The 18,647-nt window shown below is 48.6% G+C and overlaps 1 protein-coding gene across 4 annotated transcripts in view; it reads left to right on the top strand.

Annotated features, from left to right (window-relative positions):
* LOC142463566 (uncharacterized) overlaps positions 1 to 18,647 on the top strand; it is a 46,795-nt gene that overhangs the window by 5,875 nt on the left and 22,273 nt on the right. For 3 of the 4 annotated variants that reach the window (XR_012787453.1, XM_075566481.1, XM_075566479.1), the window contains exons 2-9: positions 5,673 to 6,017; positions 8,093 to 8,392; positions 8,901 to 9,014; positions 11,160 to 11,540; positions 12,385 to 12,690; positions 14,827 to 15,177; positions 16,184 to 16,549; positions 18,267 to 18,575. Coding sequence is in view for 3 of the 4 variants with exons in the window: in XM_075566481.1 (XP_075422596.1) it covers positions 5,673 to 6,017; positions 8,093 to 8,392; positions 8,901 to 9,014; positions 11,160 to 11,540; positions 12,385 to 12,690; positions 14,827 to 15,177; positions 16,184 to 16,549; positions 18,267 to 18,575 (2,472 nt within the window). In the remaining variant the exon portion in view is untranslated. The remainder of the gene's footprint in view (positions 1 to 5,672; positions 6,018 to 8,092; positions 8,393 to 8,900; positions 9,015 to 11,159; positions 11,541 to 12,384; positions 12,691 to 14,826; positions 15,178 to 16,183; positions 16,550 to 18,266; positions 18,576 to 18,647) is intronic. The other variant, XM_075566480.1, reaches the window with a different exon arrangement.

Raw genomic sequence — 18,647 nt, 5'->3', positions numbered from 1 at the left:
ATGAGATTGCCGCTAGGGACACCGGACATCCAGCAGGCAGGCATGCATGCAGGCAGGCAGGCAGGCAAACATACAGTGCTTTCACTAATTATACTATATTAGTGAAAGCACTGTATGTTTGCCTGCCTGCCTGCATGCATGCATGCCAGCCTGCCTGCCTGGATGTCCGGTGTCCCTAGGGGAAATCTCATTGGTCCCTTGGTCCGCCCCCGCACACCTCTCATTGGCCTGAGGCGGAGTGACGGGCCAAAGGACACACAGGGACACACACACACAGGGACACACACACACAGGGACACACACTCTCCCCCGTCAGTTGGACCGCAGCTCACCTTCCACCCCCCCCCCTCCTCTCCCGGTGCCCCTCCTCTCCCGGTGCCCCTCACTCTCCCGGTGCCCCTCACTCTCTCCCCCCTCCCCACCTCACCCAAATCCCCACGCTCCGCAACATCCCCAGCCGCACCATCACCCTCACCGTGCGCCGCGGAGGAAGCGCGGCCCTGCTGCTCAGCAGCAAACTCCAGGCTCTTCCCCCCTCACGGCGCGGCCCTCCTGCTCTCCCCCTCACGTGCGCCGCTACCGGAGAGGGGAAGCGGCGCGGGACTCCCCATCACGTGCGCCGATACCGGAGAGGGGAAGCGTCGCGGGACTCCCCATCACGTGCGCCGCTACTGGAGAGGGGAAGCGGCGCGGGACTCCCCATCACGTGCGCCGCTACCGGAGAGGGGAAGCGCGGCGCGGGACTCCCCCTCACGTGCGCCGCTACCGGAGAGGGGAAGCGCGGCGCGGGACTCCCCATCACGTGTGACGCTACCGGAGAGGGGAAGCGCGGCGCGGGACACCTGCCACTCTTGCCCCCCCCCAGCTTCCCAAACTCACCTCCTGCCCCAGCCAGATGCCACGGGGTCAAGGTAAGTCACACACCGTCTCCCACCCACGCACTGTCACCCAGTCACCCACACACCCACCCAGTCACTTTCACCCACTCAGTCACCCACTCAGTCACTCACTCAGTCACCCACTCAGTCACTCACTCAGTCACCCACCCACTCAGTTACCCACCCACTAAGTCACCCACCCACTCAGTAACCCACCCACCCACTCACTTAGTCACCCAAAAAATCACTTAGTCACCCACCCACTCACTCAGTCACCCACCCACTCAGTCACCCACCCACTCACTCAGTCACCCACCCACTCACTCAGTCACCCACTCAGTCACCCACCCACACACCCACCCAGTCACCCACTCAGTCACCCACACACCCACCCAGTCACCCACCCAGTCACTTTCACCCAGTCACCCACTTCACCCAGTCACCCACCCACCCACTCAGTCACCCACCCACTCAGTCACCCACTCACTCAGTCACCCACTCACTCAGTCACCCACTCAGTCACCCACCCACACACCCACCCAGTCACCCACCCAGTCACTTTCACCCAGTCACCCACTTTCACCCAGTCACCCACCCACTCAGTCACCCACCCACTCAGTCACCCACTCAGTTACCCACCCATTCAGTCACCCAGTCACCCATTCAGTCAGTCACCCATTCAGTCAGTCACCCAGTCACCCACCCATTCAGTCAGTCAGTCACCCACTCACCCACCCAGTCACCCACTCACCCACCCAGTCAGTCACCCACTCACCCACCCAGTCAGTCACCCACTCACCCACCCAGTCAGTCACCCACTCACCCACCCAGTCAGTCACCCACTCACCCACCCAGTCAGTCACCCACTCACCCACCCAGTCACCCACTCACCCACCCAGTCAGTCACTCACCCACCCAGTCAGTCACCCACCCACCCAGTCACCCATTCACCCACCCAGTCAGTCTCCCACTCACCCACCCAGTCAGTCTCCCACTCACCCACCCAGTCAGTCTCCCACTCACCCACCCACCGACCCAACTCACCCACCCAACCACCGACCCAAAGTCACCCACTGACCCAAAGTCACCCACCCACTGACCCAAAGTCAAACCGACCCAAAGTCACCCACCCACCGACCCAAAGTCACACACCCACCGACCCAAAGTCACACACCCACCGACCCAAAGTCAAACCGACCCAAAGTCACCCACCCACCGACCCAAAGTCACCCACCCACCGACCCAAAGTCAAACCGACCCAAAGTCACCCACCCACTCAGTCACCCACCCACTCAGTCAAGTGTCACACACCCACCCAGTCACCCACACACTCAGTCAACTCAGTCACCCACCTAGCTGTCAAGGGGGGGGGGGAAGCCTAACCCTGTCGTACGCCCCCCCAAAATTATATCCCGGGCAACGCCGGGTCTCTCAGCTAGTATAGTATAATAAGATTAGTGAAAGCACTGTATGTTTGCCTGCCTGCCTGCCTGCATGCATGCCTGCCTGCTGGATGTCCGGTGTCCCTAGCGGCAATCTCATTGGTCCCTTGGCCCGCCCGCCCGCCCCCGCACACCTCTCATTGGCCTCACACACTCACACCACCCCCTTGGCCCGCCCCCCACACCTCTCATTGGCCTGAGGCGGAGTGACGGGCCAAAGGTCCAAAAAAAAATAAATAAAACACACACACACACACACACACACACACACACACACACACACACACACACACACACACACACACACACACACACACACACACACCTCTCTCCCCTCTCCAAATCACCTTTTCCCCCTCCCCAGCGGCATCACCTCTTCCCCCTCCCCAGCGGCATCACCTCTTCCCCCTCCCCAGCGGCATCACCTCTTCCCCCTCCCCAGCGGCATCACCTCTTCCCCCTCCCCAGCGGCATCACCTCTTCCCCCTCCCCAGCGGCATCACCTCTTCCCCCTCCCCAGCGGCATCACCTCTTCCCCCTCCCCAGCGGCATCACCTTTTCCCCCTCCCCAGCGGCATCACCTCTTCCCCCTCCCCAGCGGCATCACCTCTTCCCCCTCCCCAGCGGCATCACCTCTTCCCCCTCCCCAGCGGCATCACCTCTTCCCCCTCCCCAGCGGCATCACCTCTTCCCCCTCCCCAGCGGCATCACCTCTCCCCGCTCCAAATCACCTCTCCCCGCTCCAAATTACCTCTCCCCCCTCCCCGCTCCAAATCACCTCGCTTCCCGCAGCTGCCACGCGGCGCGTAAGATGGCGGACCCCCTTCCTCCCTCGCGGCGCCGAGTCAGACGGTGGCGGCGCCCGGAAGTACAGGTAGGTGTCGCTCCCCACCTCCGGCGCCAAACGGAACTGAGAAAGGGCGCTTCAACTGAGGTGTGTGTGTGTGTGTGTGTGTGTGTGTGTGTGTGTGTGTGTGTGTGTGTGTGTGTGTGTCACTGTCCACTGCCCCCCCCTCCTATCCACTGCCCCCCCCCTCCTATCCACTGCCCCCCCCTCCTGTCCACTGCCCCCCCTCCTGTCCACTGCCCCCCCCTCCTGTCCACTGCGTCCCCCCTCCTGTCCACTGCGTCCCCCTCCTGTCCCCCCTCCTGTCCACTGCCCCCCCCTCCTGTCCACTGCCCCCCCCTCCTGTCCACTGCCCCCCCCTCCTGTCCACTGCCCCCCCCTCCTGTCCACTGCCCCCCCCTCCTGTCCACTGCCCCCCCTCCTGTCCACTGCCCCCCCTCCTGTCCACTGCCCCCCCCTCCTGTCCACTGCCCCCCCCTCCTGTCCACTGCCCCTCCCTCCTGTCCACTGCCCCCCCCCTCCTGTCCACTGCCCCCCCCTCCTGTCCACTGCCCCCCCTCCTGTCCACTGCCCCCCCCTCCTGTCCACTGCCCCCCCCTCCTGTCCACTGCGTCCCCCTCCTGTCCACTGCGTCCCCCTCCTGTCCACTGCGTCCCCCTCCTGTCCACTGCGTCCCCCCTCCTGTCCCCCCTCCTGTCCACTGCCCCCCCCTCCTGTCCACTGCCCCCCCCCTCCTGTCCACTGCCCCCCCTCCTGTCCACTGCCCCCCCCTCCTGTCCACTGCCCCCCCCTCCTGTCCACTGCCCCCCCTCCTGTCCACTGCCCCCCCTCCTGTCCACTGCCCCCCCCTCCTGTCCACTGCCCCCCCCCTCCTGTCCACTGCCCCCTCCCTCCTGTCCACTGCCCCCCCCCTCCTGTCCACTGCCCCCCCCCCTCCTGTCCACTGCCCCCCCCTCCTGTCCACTGCCCCCCCCCTCCTGTCCACTGCCCCCCCCTCCTGTCCACTGCCCCCCCCTCCTGTCCACTGCCCCCCCCCCCTCCTGTCCACTGCCCCCCCCCTCCTGTCCACTGCCCCCCCCCTCCTGTCCACTGCCCCCCCCCCTCCTGTCCACTGCCCCCCCCCTCCTGTCCACTGCCCCCTCCCTCCTGTCCACTGCCCCCCCCCTCCTGTCCACTGCCCCCCCCTCCTGTCCACTGCCCCCCCCCTCCTGTCCACTGCCCCCCCCTCCTGTCCACTGCCCCCCCCCTCCTGTCCACTGCCCCCCCCTCCTGTCCACTGCAGGAAATGCAGGGGGAGGAATCCATGCCTTTGAGGCGCCCCCCCCCCTCCCTTTGACGCCCCCCCCCTCCCTTTGACGCCCCCCCCTCCCTTTGACGCCCCCCCCCTCCCTTTGACGCCCCCCCCTCTCCCTTTGACGCCCCCCCCCTCTCCCTTTGACGCCCCCCCCCTCTCCCTTTGACGCCCCCCCCCCTCTCCCTTTGACGCCCCCCCCCTCTCCCTTTGACGCCCCCCCCCTCCCTTTGACGCCCCCCCCCTCCCTTTGACGCCCCCCCCTCCCTTGACGCCCCCCCCCTCCCTTTGACGCCCCCCCCTCCCTTTGACGCCCCCCCCTCCCTTTGACGCCCCCCCCCTCCCTTTGACGCCCCCCCCCTCCCTTTGACGCCCCCCCCCCTCCCTTTGACGCCCCCCCCCTCCCTTTGACGCCCCCCCCCCCCCCTCCCTTTGACGCCCCCCCCCCCTCCCTTTGACGCCCCCCCCCCTCCCTTTGACGCCCCCCCCCTCCCTTTGACGCCCCCCCCTCCCTTTGACGCCCCCCCCTCCCTTTGACGCCCCCCCCCTCCCTTTGACGCCCCCCCCCTCCCTTTGACGCCCCCCCCTCCCTTTGACGCCCCCCCCCTCCCTTTGACGCCCCCCCCCCTCCTTTGACGCCCCCCCCCTCCCTTTGACGCCCCCCCCTCCCTTTGACGCCCCCCCCTCCCTTTGACGCCCCCCCCCCTCCCTTTGACGCCCCCCCCCTCCCTTTGACGCCCCCCCTCCCTTTGACGCCCCCCCCCCTCCCTTTGACGCCCCCCCCTCCCTTTGACGCCCCCCCCTCCCTTTGACACCCCCCCCCTCCCTTTGACGCCCCCCCCTGCCTTTGACGCCCCGCGCGCACACACTGACTGACTGCCGCACGCACGCACACACTGACTGACGCGCACACAAAGCCTGACTGACGCACGCACACACTGACTGAGGCACACACTGACTGTGTGTGCGTCAGTCAGTCTGTGTGTGTTTGTGTTTCTGCCTCAGACTCACTGACGCGCGAGCAAACACACAGTGACTGACGCACACACGCTACATGAAGCTGTAAAGGAGGGAGGGAGGGGGGGGACTGGATTGATGTGAATGGGGGACAAACAGAGAGAGGGGGGAGGAGAGAGAGGAACGGGAACATTACATCCCGGGCAACGCCGGGTCTCTCAGCTAGTTCCTTATATAATTCTTTCTGTTCCCTTCAGTGTTTCTCCCAGTAGATGCCATGCTGGAGGTGAATGCTCCTTCCCCTCATAGCGCTCTGCTGGGATCTGATGTCACCCTCCCCTGTACCTTCGGTGTGGGTAACGAGCCCGTGAACCCACAGTTCCTCGCTGTACTCTGGTTCTTCGGGGGCAAGGAAATTCTAAGATCTGACAACAAAGGGAAGAGCTTACGCTCTGGGGTGGTCTTCAATGAGCAGGAAACAAGGACAGGAATCGCCTCCCTGCGTCTCCCAAACGTGAACATCTCTGATGGTGGCATCTACCAGTGTAAGGTTATCTACAGTCCAGAGATCCGAACTAAGGATGTCAGGCTAGCTGTTTATGGTAAGAATGGAATATATACGTCATAAAACAGTTTAGATTGTAGCTATGCCCTTCTAGCATTAATTCACTTCACATTTCTCAGGGGCGCTCACATCAAACATGAAAGATACCAAACCGTGGGCTCTGTAGTATGGGTTTGGGTCCAGTTTGTTTATCTGAAATGTGCCTATTAATCTGCAGTTCTTTCTGTGCTTCTGCATTGACTGTGTACCCTTCTATGAATAATTATTTGCCCCAGTGAGCCTGTAACAGAGACCCATGAACATGGTAATAATTTAACATCTGTAACACTGGGAACCTCTGAAAATGGTGTTATTGCGGGAAGAACAGGCTAGCAAATTGTAGCCCAGGGGCAAACACAACCAATTGTCCCAAGAATCAAGTTGCTGACACATGCATTATACATACTGTACATACATACATACACACCATGCAAACGTATAATAAGCAAACACTACAGATGCATGCTCCATACACACATGCACACCAAATACACACAACACACACTACACATGGACAAACACACTATGAAGGCCATTTATTCAACTCTGGTGTTTTCGCCACTCGTGTATTTTTCTGCATAGAAAAGTCTCAGTCATTGTGTTTGATAGCACACTACGGGGGGGATCCAAGTAGTTTTTATCTGAACAATAGAATTTGAAGGCAGATAAGAACCTCTTGGCCACCTACAGATAAAGCAACAGTTCTTACTGGGACTTTATGGTGCGATATTGTTATACAGTATTCACTATTATTATTATTGTTTATTTGTACAGTGCCAACATATTCTGTATCCCTGTAGTCGAATCCTATGGAAACTCTGTGATTTACCGCATTATAACGGCATATATTGTGTTATCAGCGGGAGTAATGAAGACTGCTACAACTGCAGCCGGCCATTAAATTCTATGTTTCTGTGATGCAATATGGCCCGGAAAGTGACAGAATGATGTCTCGCGTCCCTGAGACATGCGAGTATGAAACTACACTGAGCTCTAGTAAATGCTGTGGACTATCTGTTATAATCTTAAACAGACACCTCACCACCCTGACCGAGTCATTAAGACAGAAGGGACACAAGCCAAAGACTATTGCCACAACAGTCACAATTGCACTTTAAGCCCCACGAGAACATCTGCTTTTATACAAAAAGAAAAAACCATCCACACGCATACCACCAGTGGCCACATACAACCCTGCCCTTGAGGGAATGCGAAAAATAATCAAAGATCTGCAACCCATGCAGGCAGAGGATGGGACATTAAAAGAAATCTTACAGAACCTCCCACGCTCGCATTCCGGCCACCGCCAAACCTCAGACAGAACGTAGTCAATAGAAAACGTCATAATAATAAACTGAAATTAACGGCACAAGACCGTGCAACAACACACGCTGCAAACTCTGCAAACATATATTGCAATATATATATATATATATATATATATATATATATATATATATATATATAGCATGTATCAAATGCACACATACACGTCCACTATATACATACACCATACTGTACATGCACATGCAGACACACACACATCATACAGGTACCTTGAAGCTATACACACACCATATATACGCCATATACCGTACATAGGCACAAAACATGAATCATACAGTATATATACACACACACACAGACACACACACAAACACACACCATACATGCATGCACCCACACACAAAACACACAGAAACTATAATATACAGTACATGCATCATATACACATAACATACAGTATATTGTTTGCATACATAAACACATATTAACACTAAATAACACACTGTAGAGAGAAGCAATGATCAGAGCAGCTACTGCATGAAGGCTCTGGAGCAGCCAGCACATGCCAGAATCTGCAGTGTGCTGTACACACGTGACCCTGTTCCTCTCCTCTTCCCTGCTATCAGCCCCAATGTTTTAAATCTGACCTGCCTAGGGGGCAATTGCCTGTAAGGCTGTAACATTAGGGAGGTCAGAGTTTGGTATCGGTAACAGGGGAACCTGTGAGGCTGCAGCGTTGGGAGCTGAGTCTAACATCAAGTGTTTAACGATGTTGATATCTTGTAGCTCAGCCAACAATCACACTGCTTGAGAAATCTGCCACTAATGAGGAAAAGGATCAGCTGCTTTGCTCTGTCACTGGGTTCTACCCTATGGATATCACTGTGACGTTACTAAGGAACAAACAGGTCCTGAACGGTTCTAGCCTGTCCAATCATCAGATGAATATAGATGGTACATACAGAGTTAACAGCACCGTGACAATACTGCCCACAGAGAAGCTAAAGGGCCAGACCTTGAGCTGCCAAGTCCAACATACATCTCTTCCAGTGCCTCTTCAGAAAGACACCCAGCTGGTATATGAAGGTGAGATGAGCAGCTCTTATCTCCAATGCCTTTTCTCTCCAATGAAACATCTACTGTACCACAGCAAAACAACCACATGTTTAGCCGTTCACACCACGCTTTAGTAGCTGCTAAATGTGAGATCATTATGAGCGACATATTTCAAACATCTTGCTTAATAACTACCATCTAAATATCTAATTGCTTACTATGTCAAAATAAGAACATACATTTAAATATGAAGCACTATTTACTTGTGCCACAGGTAAATACTGCCTGCTAAGGAGCACTTAAAAAACATGGCACTAACTTTAAAACGTTATCCAAACTAGTCATTGCTTAGTATGTTACACATCTTCAGAGAATAAAGGTTCTATTGCACTGGGCAGCAATCACTATTTTGGTTGTTTCCGGCCTTATTGTTATATGTTCTTATGCTGAGGGTTAAACACACTGGAAGGATTTTGCATTTGGAGGTTTTTATAGTCCTATATGTAATTATTCTCTCTCTTTAAATCTTCTGTTCCAGCAGATGGTAAGACTGAAACGAACGTGATGGTACTGGTAGCGTCGATAATTGGATCTCTCGTGTTAATTGGAGCGGTTATTGCTGTGTTTTGCTTCTTAAACCGTAGGAAAAAAGGTAAGAAATTTACAACCAGGACACTTTATCCATAACGTCCTCTTTTCTATGTAATTTGATACTTAGGTCTAAATTCACTAAGATCTGTTAAATCCGAGCTAATAACATGCCATTACCTAAAACAGGTACCGCTGTTATTTTCTCTGAGTTAATGCCCTATTCACTAAGGCAATTATATACAAAAATAACCGTGGTCAATTAGGTAATTAGCATAGGATTTAGGTCATGTTATTTAAGGATAACGCTGCATTATCTTTAAAAAAAGTTACGTTATTTAATTATTGGCGTTCCTCCAATCCAGACCCTAAAATTGGGTGAGGAGGAGAGGATACCAAAAATAAACAATAAAAGTGAATTAAACAAACTTTTATCAACTTTTTAATATATTAACTCCCTAGTAGCCCAATTTCCATGAGCAACCATAGCTAGCTAAGTACTGCAAAATGGGTTATTGATTCCTAACACGAGACTACGTACCACTCTTGCATACCAAGGTGTTGACATACTGACATAAGATATTTGTGGGATGATTTCTGCCATGTGACATTATAGGTAAGAGCAGTGAGCATGTGACATTATAGGTAAGAGCAGTGAGCATGTGACATTATAGGTAAGAGCAGTGAGCATGTGACATTATAGGTAAGAGCAGTGAGCATGTGACATTATAGGTAAGAGCAGTGAGCATGTGACATTATAGGTAAGAGCAGTGAGCATGTGACATTATAGGTAAGAGCAGTGAGCATGTGACATTATAGGTAAGAGCAGTGAGCATGTGACATTATAGGTAAGAGCAGTGAGCATGTGACATTATAGGTAAGAGCAGTGAGCATGTGACATTATAGGTAAGAGCAGTGAGCATGTGACATTATAGGTAAGAGCAGTGAGCATGTGACATTATAGGTAAGAGCAGTGAGCATGTGACATTATAGGTAAGAGCAGTGAGCATGTGACATTATAGGTAAGAGCAGTGAGCATGTGACATTATAGGTAAGAGCAGTGAGCATGTGACATTATAGGTAAGAGCAGTGAGCATGTGACATTATAGGTAAGAGCAGTGAGCATGTGACATTATAGGTAAGAGCAGTGAGCATGTGACATTATAGGTAAGAGCAGTGAGCATGTGACATTATAGGTAAGAGCAGTGAGCATGTGACATTATAGGTAAGAGCAGTGAGCATGTGACATTATAGGTAAGAGCAGTGAGCATGTGACATTATAGGTAAGAGCAGTGAGCATGTGACATTATAGGTAAGAGCAGTGAGCATGTGACATTATAGGTAAGAGCAGTGAGCATGTGACATTATAGGTAAGAGCAGTGAGCATGTGACATTATAGGTAAGAGCAGTGAGCATGTGACATTATAGGTAAGAGCAGTGAGCATGTGACATTATAGGTAAGAGCAGTGAGCATGTGACATTATAGGTAAGAGCAGTGAGCATGTGACATTATAGGTAAGAGCAGTGAGCATGTGACATTATAGGTAAGAGCAGTGAGCATGTGACATTATAGGTAAGAGCAGTGAGCATGTGACATTATAGGTAAGAGCAGTGAGCATGTGGCAGCAAGCTGTTACCGGTAACATCATTCGGTAATAAACACCTGACCAATGTTTTAATAAGAGTGGTTGAAATAGGCCAAATAAACCAATCTCCCAGGTTGATTTCCCATGTGGCCGAGTACATGTGACGTGATGTTGACAAACCCTATATAAAGGCTGCGCCCTCACAAAACACTTCAGTTGACAGTATGAAAAGGGACGTGTGAGGTAAGGCAGACGCTATGGTGAAAAAAGATAAAGATAAATAAGAATTTTAAATTAATATTCACCAAGGACATATCTTCAAGAAACAGAGGCTCAACGGTTTCAATCAATGTCGAAGTTGGGTTGTCGGTTGACATGGATGAATGCCGATTCCTGGAGACCATTGGGCCCTGGTTTAGGTCGCATTTAAGGCCTTGGGTTTTATTTTTTTACTGTGCGTTTTTTTCCCCAATTTACTGCCAGACATTGTCTAGCTCTGTGTTATCACAAGGTACAGTAAATGCAGTTTAAACCTTCCTCGGTTATCTATAACAAATGGCTTAACGAAACATTAAGCTCATTCGTAAACTGTTGACAGTTTGCACGTCGCACGTTTTATACAGGTTTCCGCAGGCTCCTGGTGAGTAACATTCAGGGGCCTCAGACTTGGATTGATGGGGAAAAGACCACGATGTACTGCACTGCTTCCTACTGCCCTGAGGATGTCCATGTGACATGGATCGTCAAAAAGAGAGATGGCACGACCTGCGAGATCCCTGAGATTCCATCAGTGGAAACGGAGGAAGAAGAGCCACTGATGTCCAGAGAATATTTGGTTAACAAAAAGAAAGCAGACGCCGTAGGAATAAAAGGACTTTATGATTTTACCAGCTCATTCAGCTTTATTCCTTCTATATCAAGACATGTAGACTCATCCCTAGTCTGCAAGTTTGTCTGTGGTGAGAAAACTGAGGAGAAAACATTTGTATTCAAATCTATTTATGGTAAGTACCATTTACACGATTCCCTATATGCAGAAAATATAAGTCAGATTTACCTGTAAATTGACAGCACAAAGCTAGTAATGATGATTGGCACATGTGAAATATAAATCAACATTCTGATTTTATGTTAGATTATTTTATCATGGCTATAACCAGAATAAAGTGAACCAATTTCAAAAAGTTAATGATGGGCTTCATATAAGGTGCCAAATGTCACAAGTGATCAATAAGCAAAAGTGCATGATGACATAGTCATATAAAGTATTAAAAATGTTAAAACAATACATATTTTTTTTTCTACCCATAGGATTAAGAAATAGAAACAATAACGCTCCTGTAAATAAAATATTTCCGGGGAGTGTATGAGACGTAAAACATCTATTGTAGATGCAGTGGCTGGGATGGTACATAGATGACATTTTTATGATCTTAAAGAAAAGTATTTAAAGCTGGAACATTTAAACATTTCATAACGTATTAAATATTTACAATTGTGTCCATGGAGGTGGAAGTATGAGCATGGCTCAGGCATTTAGTGATGTCAGGTGTGGTCTTCATGAAATTAGGGGAAGTCCCAATAGAGACATGATTTGCCCAACTCTAAAACATAAATAACTTTAAATAATGTACTTTGTTCCTAGTGCAGACTCCTATTATGTTAATTAAATAGAACTTTAATTCTGAAACCTTTCTGTTGCAAAGCGACTTAACTACTGTAGCTGCTCATATGTGTATCTTTATGAAACAAGTAGTACTATACATGGTTTAATGGAAGCTCCCTGTTGAATAAATTCTTGAAGCTCTGAGCTAACTCTCTCATAACATTAATGATCTGATCTTCCAGCAAAACCCAAGGTATTAGAGCCGATACAATTAACTATTTGTGAATCAGGAGATGTACTACACTCTCTGAAGCTGGAAAGCTTTTATCCCCGTGACATCCAGATCAGCTGGAGCTGTGGAGAGGGAAAAGCACAAGATGAAAAAACGTTTGGGGATGATATTCAAAGCAATTCTAATAATACTTTCAGTCTCGAGAGTAAATGTAAGACTCCTGGCAATCTTTTCAAAGATCCAGCTTTTAAAGTCTGGGTGACATGGAAACATGCATCAATGGATGTCTCTGAATCCAGAGAGCTGTCTGCAAAAGGTAAGAAGACATACACAGTCATTATATCAAATTGTGGGTTTGCTTTTTTTTATAAAAAAATTATTTTAAATCATGATCAAATTCCTTACTCACATCTGATATGCCTCAACCAGGATGTAAACGTGTTTCCCAGGTGAACCTTTTGTGATTATATCACGGACTGTGCTGGAATGAGTTATCTGTTTTGTTAACCATGGAACTTCCTAAGTAAATTACTAGCATTGCACAAGATATGTGCACATTAACCTAGAGTGCTAATTCTCAAACATATGTAATTGTTTTACATTAATAAGGAATATAAGTATACAATAGGCCACATGGCATATAGAAACGTGCAAAGAAACGGCATACTGAAGTTAATTTGAGGTTAGGTTAAATATATAATTATTGGAATTACAATCTGTTGGGTCTTTTAGCAGAGTAATTTGGGAAAGATTTATTTGTTTGTACAATCTCTGCAATTTTATAGGTTTTAGGTGCTATGTTATCAATGAAAAATAAGTTAAAAATGAGAGCTAACATGCAATTCTTAATATATATATATATATATAAAGGGAAGAATTCCTCATTTGTGTCTTTCAAAAAATGACAATCAAGTCCAAATGTCTAAAAAGTCCTGTGTTATTAAAAGTCCTACGTATGGATGATACTGTAAGTGCGGACGTCCCAATCTGTGTTTGCAGAAAAATTCCATAGAGTTTGGTTCCGTCGCGCTGCTGGAGTAGGGAGAGTAGGTAGACGGGGGTTTCCAAGTCCCCTCAAAATGTAAGTGCAAGAAGAGAAAAAAAAAGAGCAAAACAAAGAAAAAACAATGGTGTAATATTGCTTAGATTGTTGACTCCAAATAAGATTCTATACAATACACTCACATGTGATTTATAATAAAGATGTTTTCTGTTTTGGAAATGTCAGTGAATATTGGTTGACTTTTTCATTTCACTGTGTTAATTTCTTTATCTTATACCGAGAGCATTCCAAAAATTAGAAATTGCTATTAGCAAAAAAATATTAATTTACTAAAAAATATATAGATTAAAAAACAGATATAGCACCCAGACATGCCAATTTTGGGCTTTGTGCATGATAATATAATGCTTTTCAGCAGATATTTAGGTCTCATGTGTCCCTCTTGGTCATCTCTAGAATCCAAGTCCTCGTTTCCTTGAATGTTTACCCACTCCAGGCATTTTTCTCATGGCGCTCTGTTTGAGCGGTACCCGGTAAGTGAACCCGACGGGATGTTGGTAGTGATTCTCCGTCAATCCTTTATGGGTTTTATGGGCCACCGGGATAGCTGGAGTTCTTTTCCGTCCGTCCGTCCGTCCGTCCTTCCTTCGTGGTGTTTCTCTACCAGAAACGAGCCCGGATAATGAGGCGACACAATGGTCGGATCCTTCTCCAATGATCTCCATGCAAGCATTCTAAAAGCCAAATCCATGTGCATAGGTGTAGTGGATGCCAGACTTCTATGGAGGCCTCAAAATGTTTGCCTTTGGGCTTCATCAGGGGTATATACACTTACATGTGAGTGTATTGTATATAATCTTATATCGAGTTAACACTCTAAGCAATATTGCACCATTGTTTTTTTGTTTTTTCCTCGTTCGGTCAGAGGATTTCTCTTCTTGCTATGTTATCAATATCTAAACTAAATACATAGGTGTCATACAATTAAACTAAAAACTCACAGCAATCCTCCGTTGCACATTTGTACTTTTTATTTTACACAGATATTTAGCCCCGTCTCAGGAAGGTGGAAAAAATAGGAGTATTATAAATGTTTTCTCGATGTTTCACTTGGAGTGAGACCACTTAATTACCTGGAAATATAAGACTGCAGTACCATTTTTGGGTCTGGGGTTTAAACTGTGACTGTATATACCATGTATATATGTAAATCTATAGAAAAAATGTATATCATTCATAAAAACAGTCAAATGTAATGAAACTATCATAGAAGCCTGATAGATTCAACAAGTTATATACACATGCGTGTAGAAACACGTGAGATTGATACATACAGTACTGAGGTAATACAAATAGAATAATTGTAAAGAGCTGCTGATACCTGCGCATGAAAGTGCGTAAAGATGCTCATGTAATGTTGTTGTTCTTATTTATTTGCTTTCTTTAAAGATTTTCCATGGCGCCCCCAAATAGAAGACAGGCCCATACAAAGTGTGCTGGTTAACAACGAGGTTAAACTGCATTGTACAATCTCCAAATATTTTCCCGATGCTCTGACTGTGAAGTGGTTTGAGAAGAGGAAAGGAAGTCGGGAATTGTTTCCCGCGTCTGCCAGTGAGAAATACAAGATCCCGGAAATCAGATCAGGCCGGGAGACCGGTAAAACATTTACATGTAAAGCATGTCTGGTATTCACCAAACCACAGAGCTCAGAGCAAGAGGCGGAATTTATCTGCAGAGTGGAACATCCCAGTCTGGATCAACCAATAGAATTGAGCACAGGGCCACTACGAGAAACAGGTCTGTTTAATAATAATAATAATAATAATAATAATAATAATAATAATAATAACAATGGGCGGCAGGGATTGGTTAAGATGAATGCTGCAGGGGCCGTATATTTTTCTTCCTCTGTTCCATAACGGGGTCAGCTAAAGATTTTGTGAAATTAGGCCAGTAAGTCACATTCCAAACTAGGCTTAAGTGTACGATTATGGGGCAAAAAAAGGCTTTGTCTTTTATTCCCCACAAATAACTTCCCCCTAATGCCCTTTCTTGCTTGCAATGCAGTTTTGGAAACCCCTTCCTCCCCTCTGACGCCCCTAGCACTTTCCTTTGGATGGGCTCACTTTAGACAGGAAAGTAAGTTTAACAACACACCGAGTGCACTTTGTAGGTAACAATGCTGAGACCAATGAAAGCATAGAATAGATATGTATTTAATCTGCTCATATCGTTACTATATCTTTCATGCTTGCTGCTGTAATTTAAGTAAGCGATTATTTCACAATACAGTAAAGGTGCACCCACGAGTATCCGAACACTGCTTTGAAAAATCTGGGGCAATCTCCCAGTAATGCTGCAACATTTCTGTGACATTTCTGCAGAAAGACTAATGGCCCGTCGGATTAACACAGCGGGTGTCCCTGGCAGTCCCATTCAAACTGACCAGGGATCTCTGCTGTGTTAATCCGACGGGCCATTAGTCTTTCTGCAGAAATGTTCCAGCATTACTGGGAGATTGCCCCAGATTTTTCAAAGCAGTGTTCGGATACTCGTGGGTGCACCTGTACTGTACTGTATTGTGAAATAATCGCTTACTTAAATTACAGCAGCAAGCATGAAAGATATAGTAACGATATGAGCAGATTAAATACATATCTATTCTATGCTTTCATTGGTCTCAGCATCTGTATATCCTTTTCTTCCCTATATTTTCCCATTGTGGAGCAGTGGTTGCACTTTTCCCCAAGTCTTTCCTTACATTTCACTCGCTGCTTACCAAATCTCAAATATCTTCTCATAGAAATCCCAGGCTTCATGGTCAGCAGCATTCAGGGCCCCGACAAGTGGAGCGAGGGAGAAAAGGTCACCCTGTATTGTACAGCCTCCTACTGCACGGAGGATGTCCAGGTGGCGTGGATCATGACGGAGAGAGATGGAACCGTCCGTGAGATCTCAGAGATTCCTAAAGGCGTGGAGCTTGTTCCCCGTGGTTATGTGGTGACCCGGGAGAGAACCGACATATCGGACAGAGAGGGACTTCAGGACTTTACCACTTCTCTAAGCTTCATACCTTCTATGTCAGAACACAAATCCATGACCCTTATCTGCAAGTTTGTCTGTGGGGGGAAATCTAAGGAGAAAAGATTTGAACATAAATGTCTTTATGGTAAGAAAGTCATTGTTTTGGTTCACATTTAATCTTACCCCAGATATAAGGGCTGATCTGTATGTACAGTACAGTATCTGTGTTACAATTCTCTTCTGCACTGCTAATTACAGTTTACAAGTGGCAACTATAGACGGTCTTGAATAATATGTACTGTGTGTTACAACACAAACGGAATTATTACTCTAAATAAAGTGAGGAAACGTTACTTGTTACAGAACGGTGTTCTCTCTTAAATGACTTTGTTGGCTGGATCACAGAATGGGATAGTGTTGTACTAATTAAGTGAAGCCCCCTTTCCCCCGTGTCTAGGGAAACTACCTGTGGTGCGTTACCTGAGTGGCTTACAAGAGACCTGATCCTCTGCCACTGGGAGCCTGGGGTGATGGTGTTCTATCTGGTGACAGAGCCTCCACCTGTGAGGGATCCTAGTGCAGCTGGATAAGCCCTTCACAGGACCCAATACAATCAGCAATAAGTGTACACACACTGTGTATATATATATATATATATATATATATATAACTTGTCTTTACTAACACACATATAACGAATCATATTAACATGATAATAACACAAGGCCCCACAGTGCAATACCCACACCACAGTAACACCGCCCTGATGGAACCCCCAAAGTACTAACCACCAGGTGTCCACAGAACCAAGCCCACCAAAGGTGTGTGGCGTAGCGCTACCCACAGTGTGTGTGTGGCTGTTGGTGCACTTGTAGATACCTCCCTGGGCACTCCTGTACCCAGGTACCGCTGAAAACCAAAGGATCCTTCTGATCCCACGACGAAGGTCTCCACAAAGCCGCTGCTCCTGGTGCGTCCGGTCCACCTCTGTGGGGTCTCCCGCTGGAGTGTGTCCCTGAGTAATATATGCCTGGGTCTGGTCCCAGAGCGCAGGCTGCACACCCACCGCGTGGCGTCTGTCACCGGTGCGCTAACTATATTGGTGCTATTGGGGAAGCATCCCTATCTAGGGGCCTTCCCTGCAGCAGCCACAAGCTGAGGGGAGTCGGGGCCTAGCTGGGGCCTAGGGGAGACCTGGCCTAGTCCAGAGGAGCACTGCTCCCTGGACACTACCTTCTCTTCTGCGACCTGCTCCCGACTGGCCTGGTCTCCCTCAAGCACACCAAATGTATCTCTTCGGTGCTCCGTGGTTCCAACAGCCTTATTGGCTAAGCCGGCCCATGTGACCAGCAGCCCCTGAGGCTGCTGGGAGGTGTAGTCTCGCGCGGAGCCCTTTGCAAGATGGCCGACACTCGCGGCTGCACTGCGTATGCGCGAGGCTCTCATTGCGCACGTGCGATTCTTAAGATGGCCACCGTCAGTGTCACGGAGCTCAGGAGTTTCTCCGGTAAAACCTCAGCCTCCCCGCACTATTGCCGGGTCCGCCCGTAGCGCCGGCGGCACCCGAAAGATACTGAGCAGCCGTCCCACCCCACGGGCAAGGAGGTAAAGGGGGACCTGGCTACATAAGGACTCTTCTTTCCTTTCCTTAATTTGTGTTTTTACAACAATGTTCATTAAAGTGTAAATGTTTTTTATATTCACTCATATTAATTCTATTTGATAAACTCTTGTAAAATGGGCTAATTATTTTCACTTGATGATACAATGCTTAGAGAAAATGTTCTGTCATCCAAAAGGGTACTCATTAAAGATTGATTTAAAATTGTTCTTCCTTCAACTTGTTTCCTATTACCTTACAGCAAAACCCAAGGTTTCCGGGCCTGTAAAATTAGCATTTGGTGATTTGGGAGAGGAACTATGCTCTTTGGATCTGCAGAAGTTTTACCCTAAAGATATCCAGATCCACTGGAGTTGTGGAGTGGGGCACTCCCAAAAAACCATGACATCAGTGGAACACGTCAAAGACAATGATCTGACTTTCGATGTTCACAGTGAGTGTAGCATTTTTGGACATCTCTTCAAAGACCCTGCCTTTACCGTCCAAGTGTCCTGGAAACATGATTCCATGGATGTCCAGGAATCAAGAGAACTATCTGTAAGGGGAAAAGGTAAGAAGAAAGATAAGATATTGGCTTAGTTTAGTCCCCGAGAACATTGTGGCCCTGAAAAACGTCTGAAAA

Source organism: Ascaphus truei, chromosome 11 (genome assembly GCF_040206685.1).
Source record: "Ascaphus truei isolate aAscTru1 chromosome 11, aAscTru1.hap1, whole genome shotgun sequence".
Taxonomy (NCBI): domain Eukaryota; kingdom Metazoa; phylum Chordata; class Amphibia; order Anura; family Ascaphidae; genus Ascaphus; species Ascaphus truei.
This window is presented reverse-complemented; position numbering and strand designations above follow the sequence as displayed.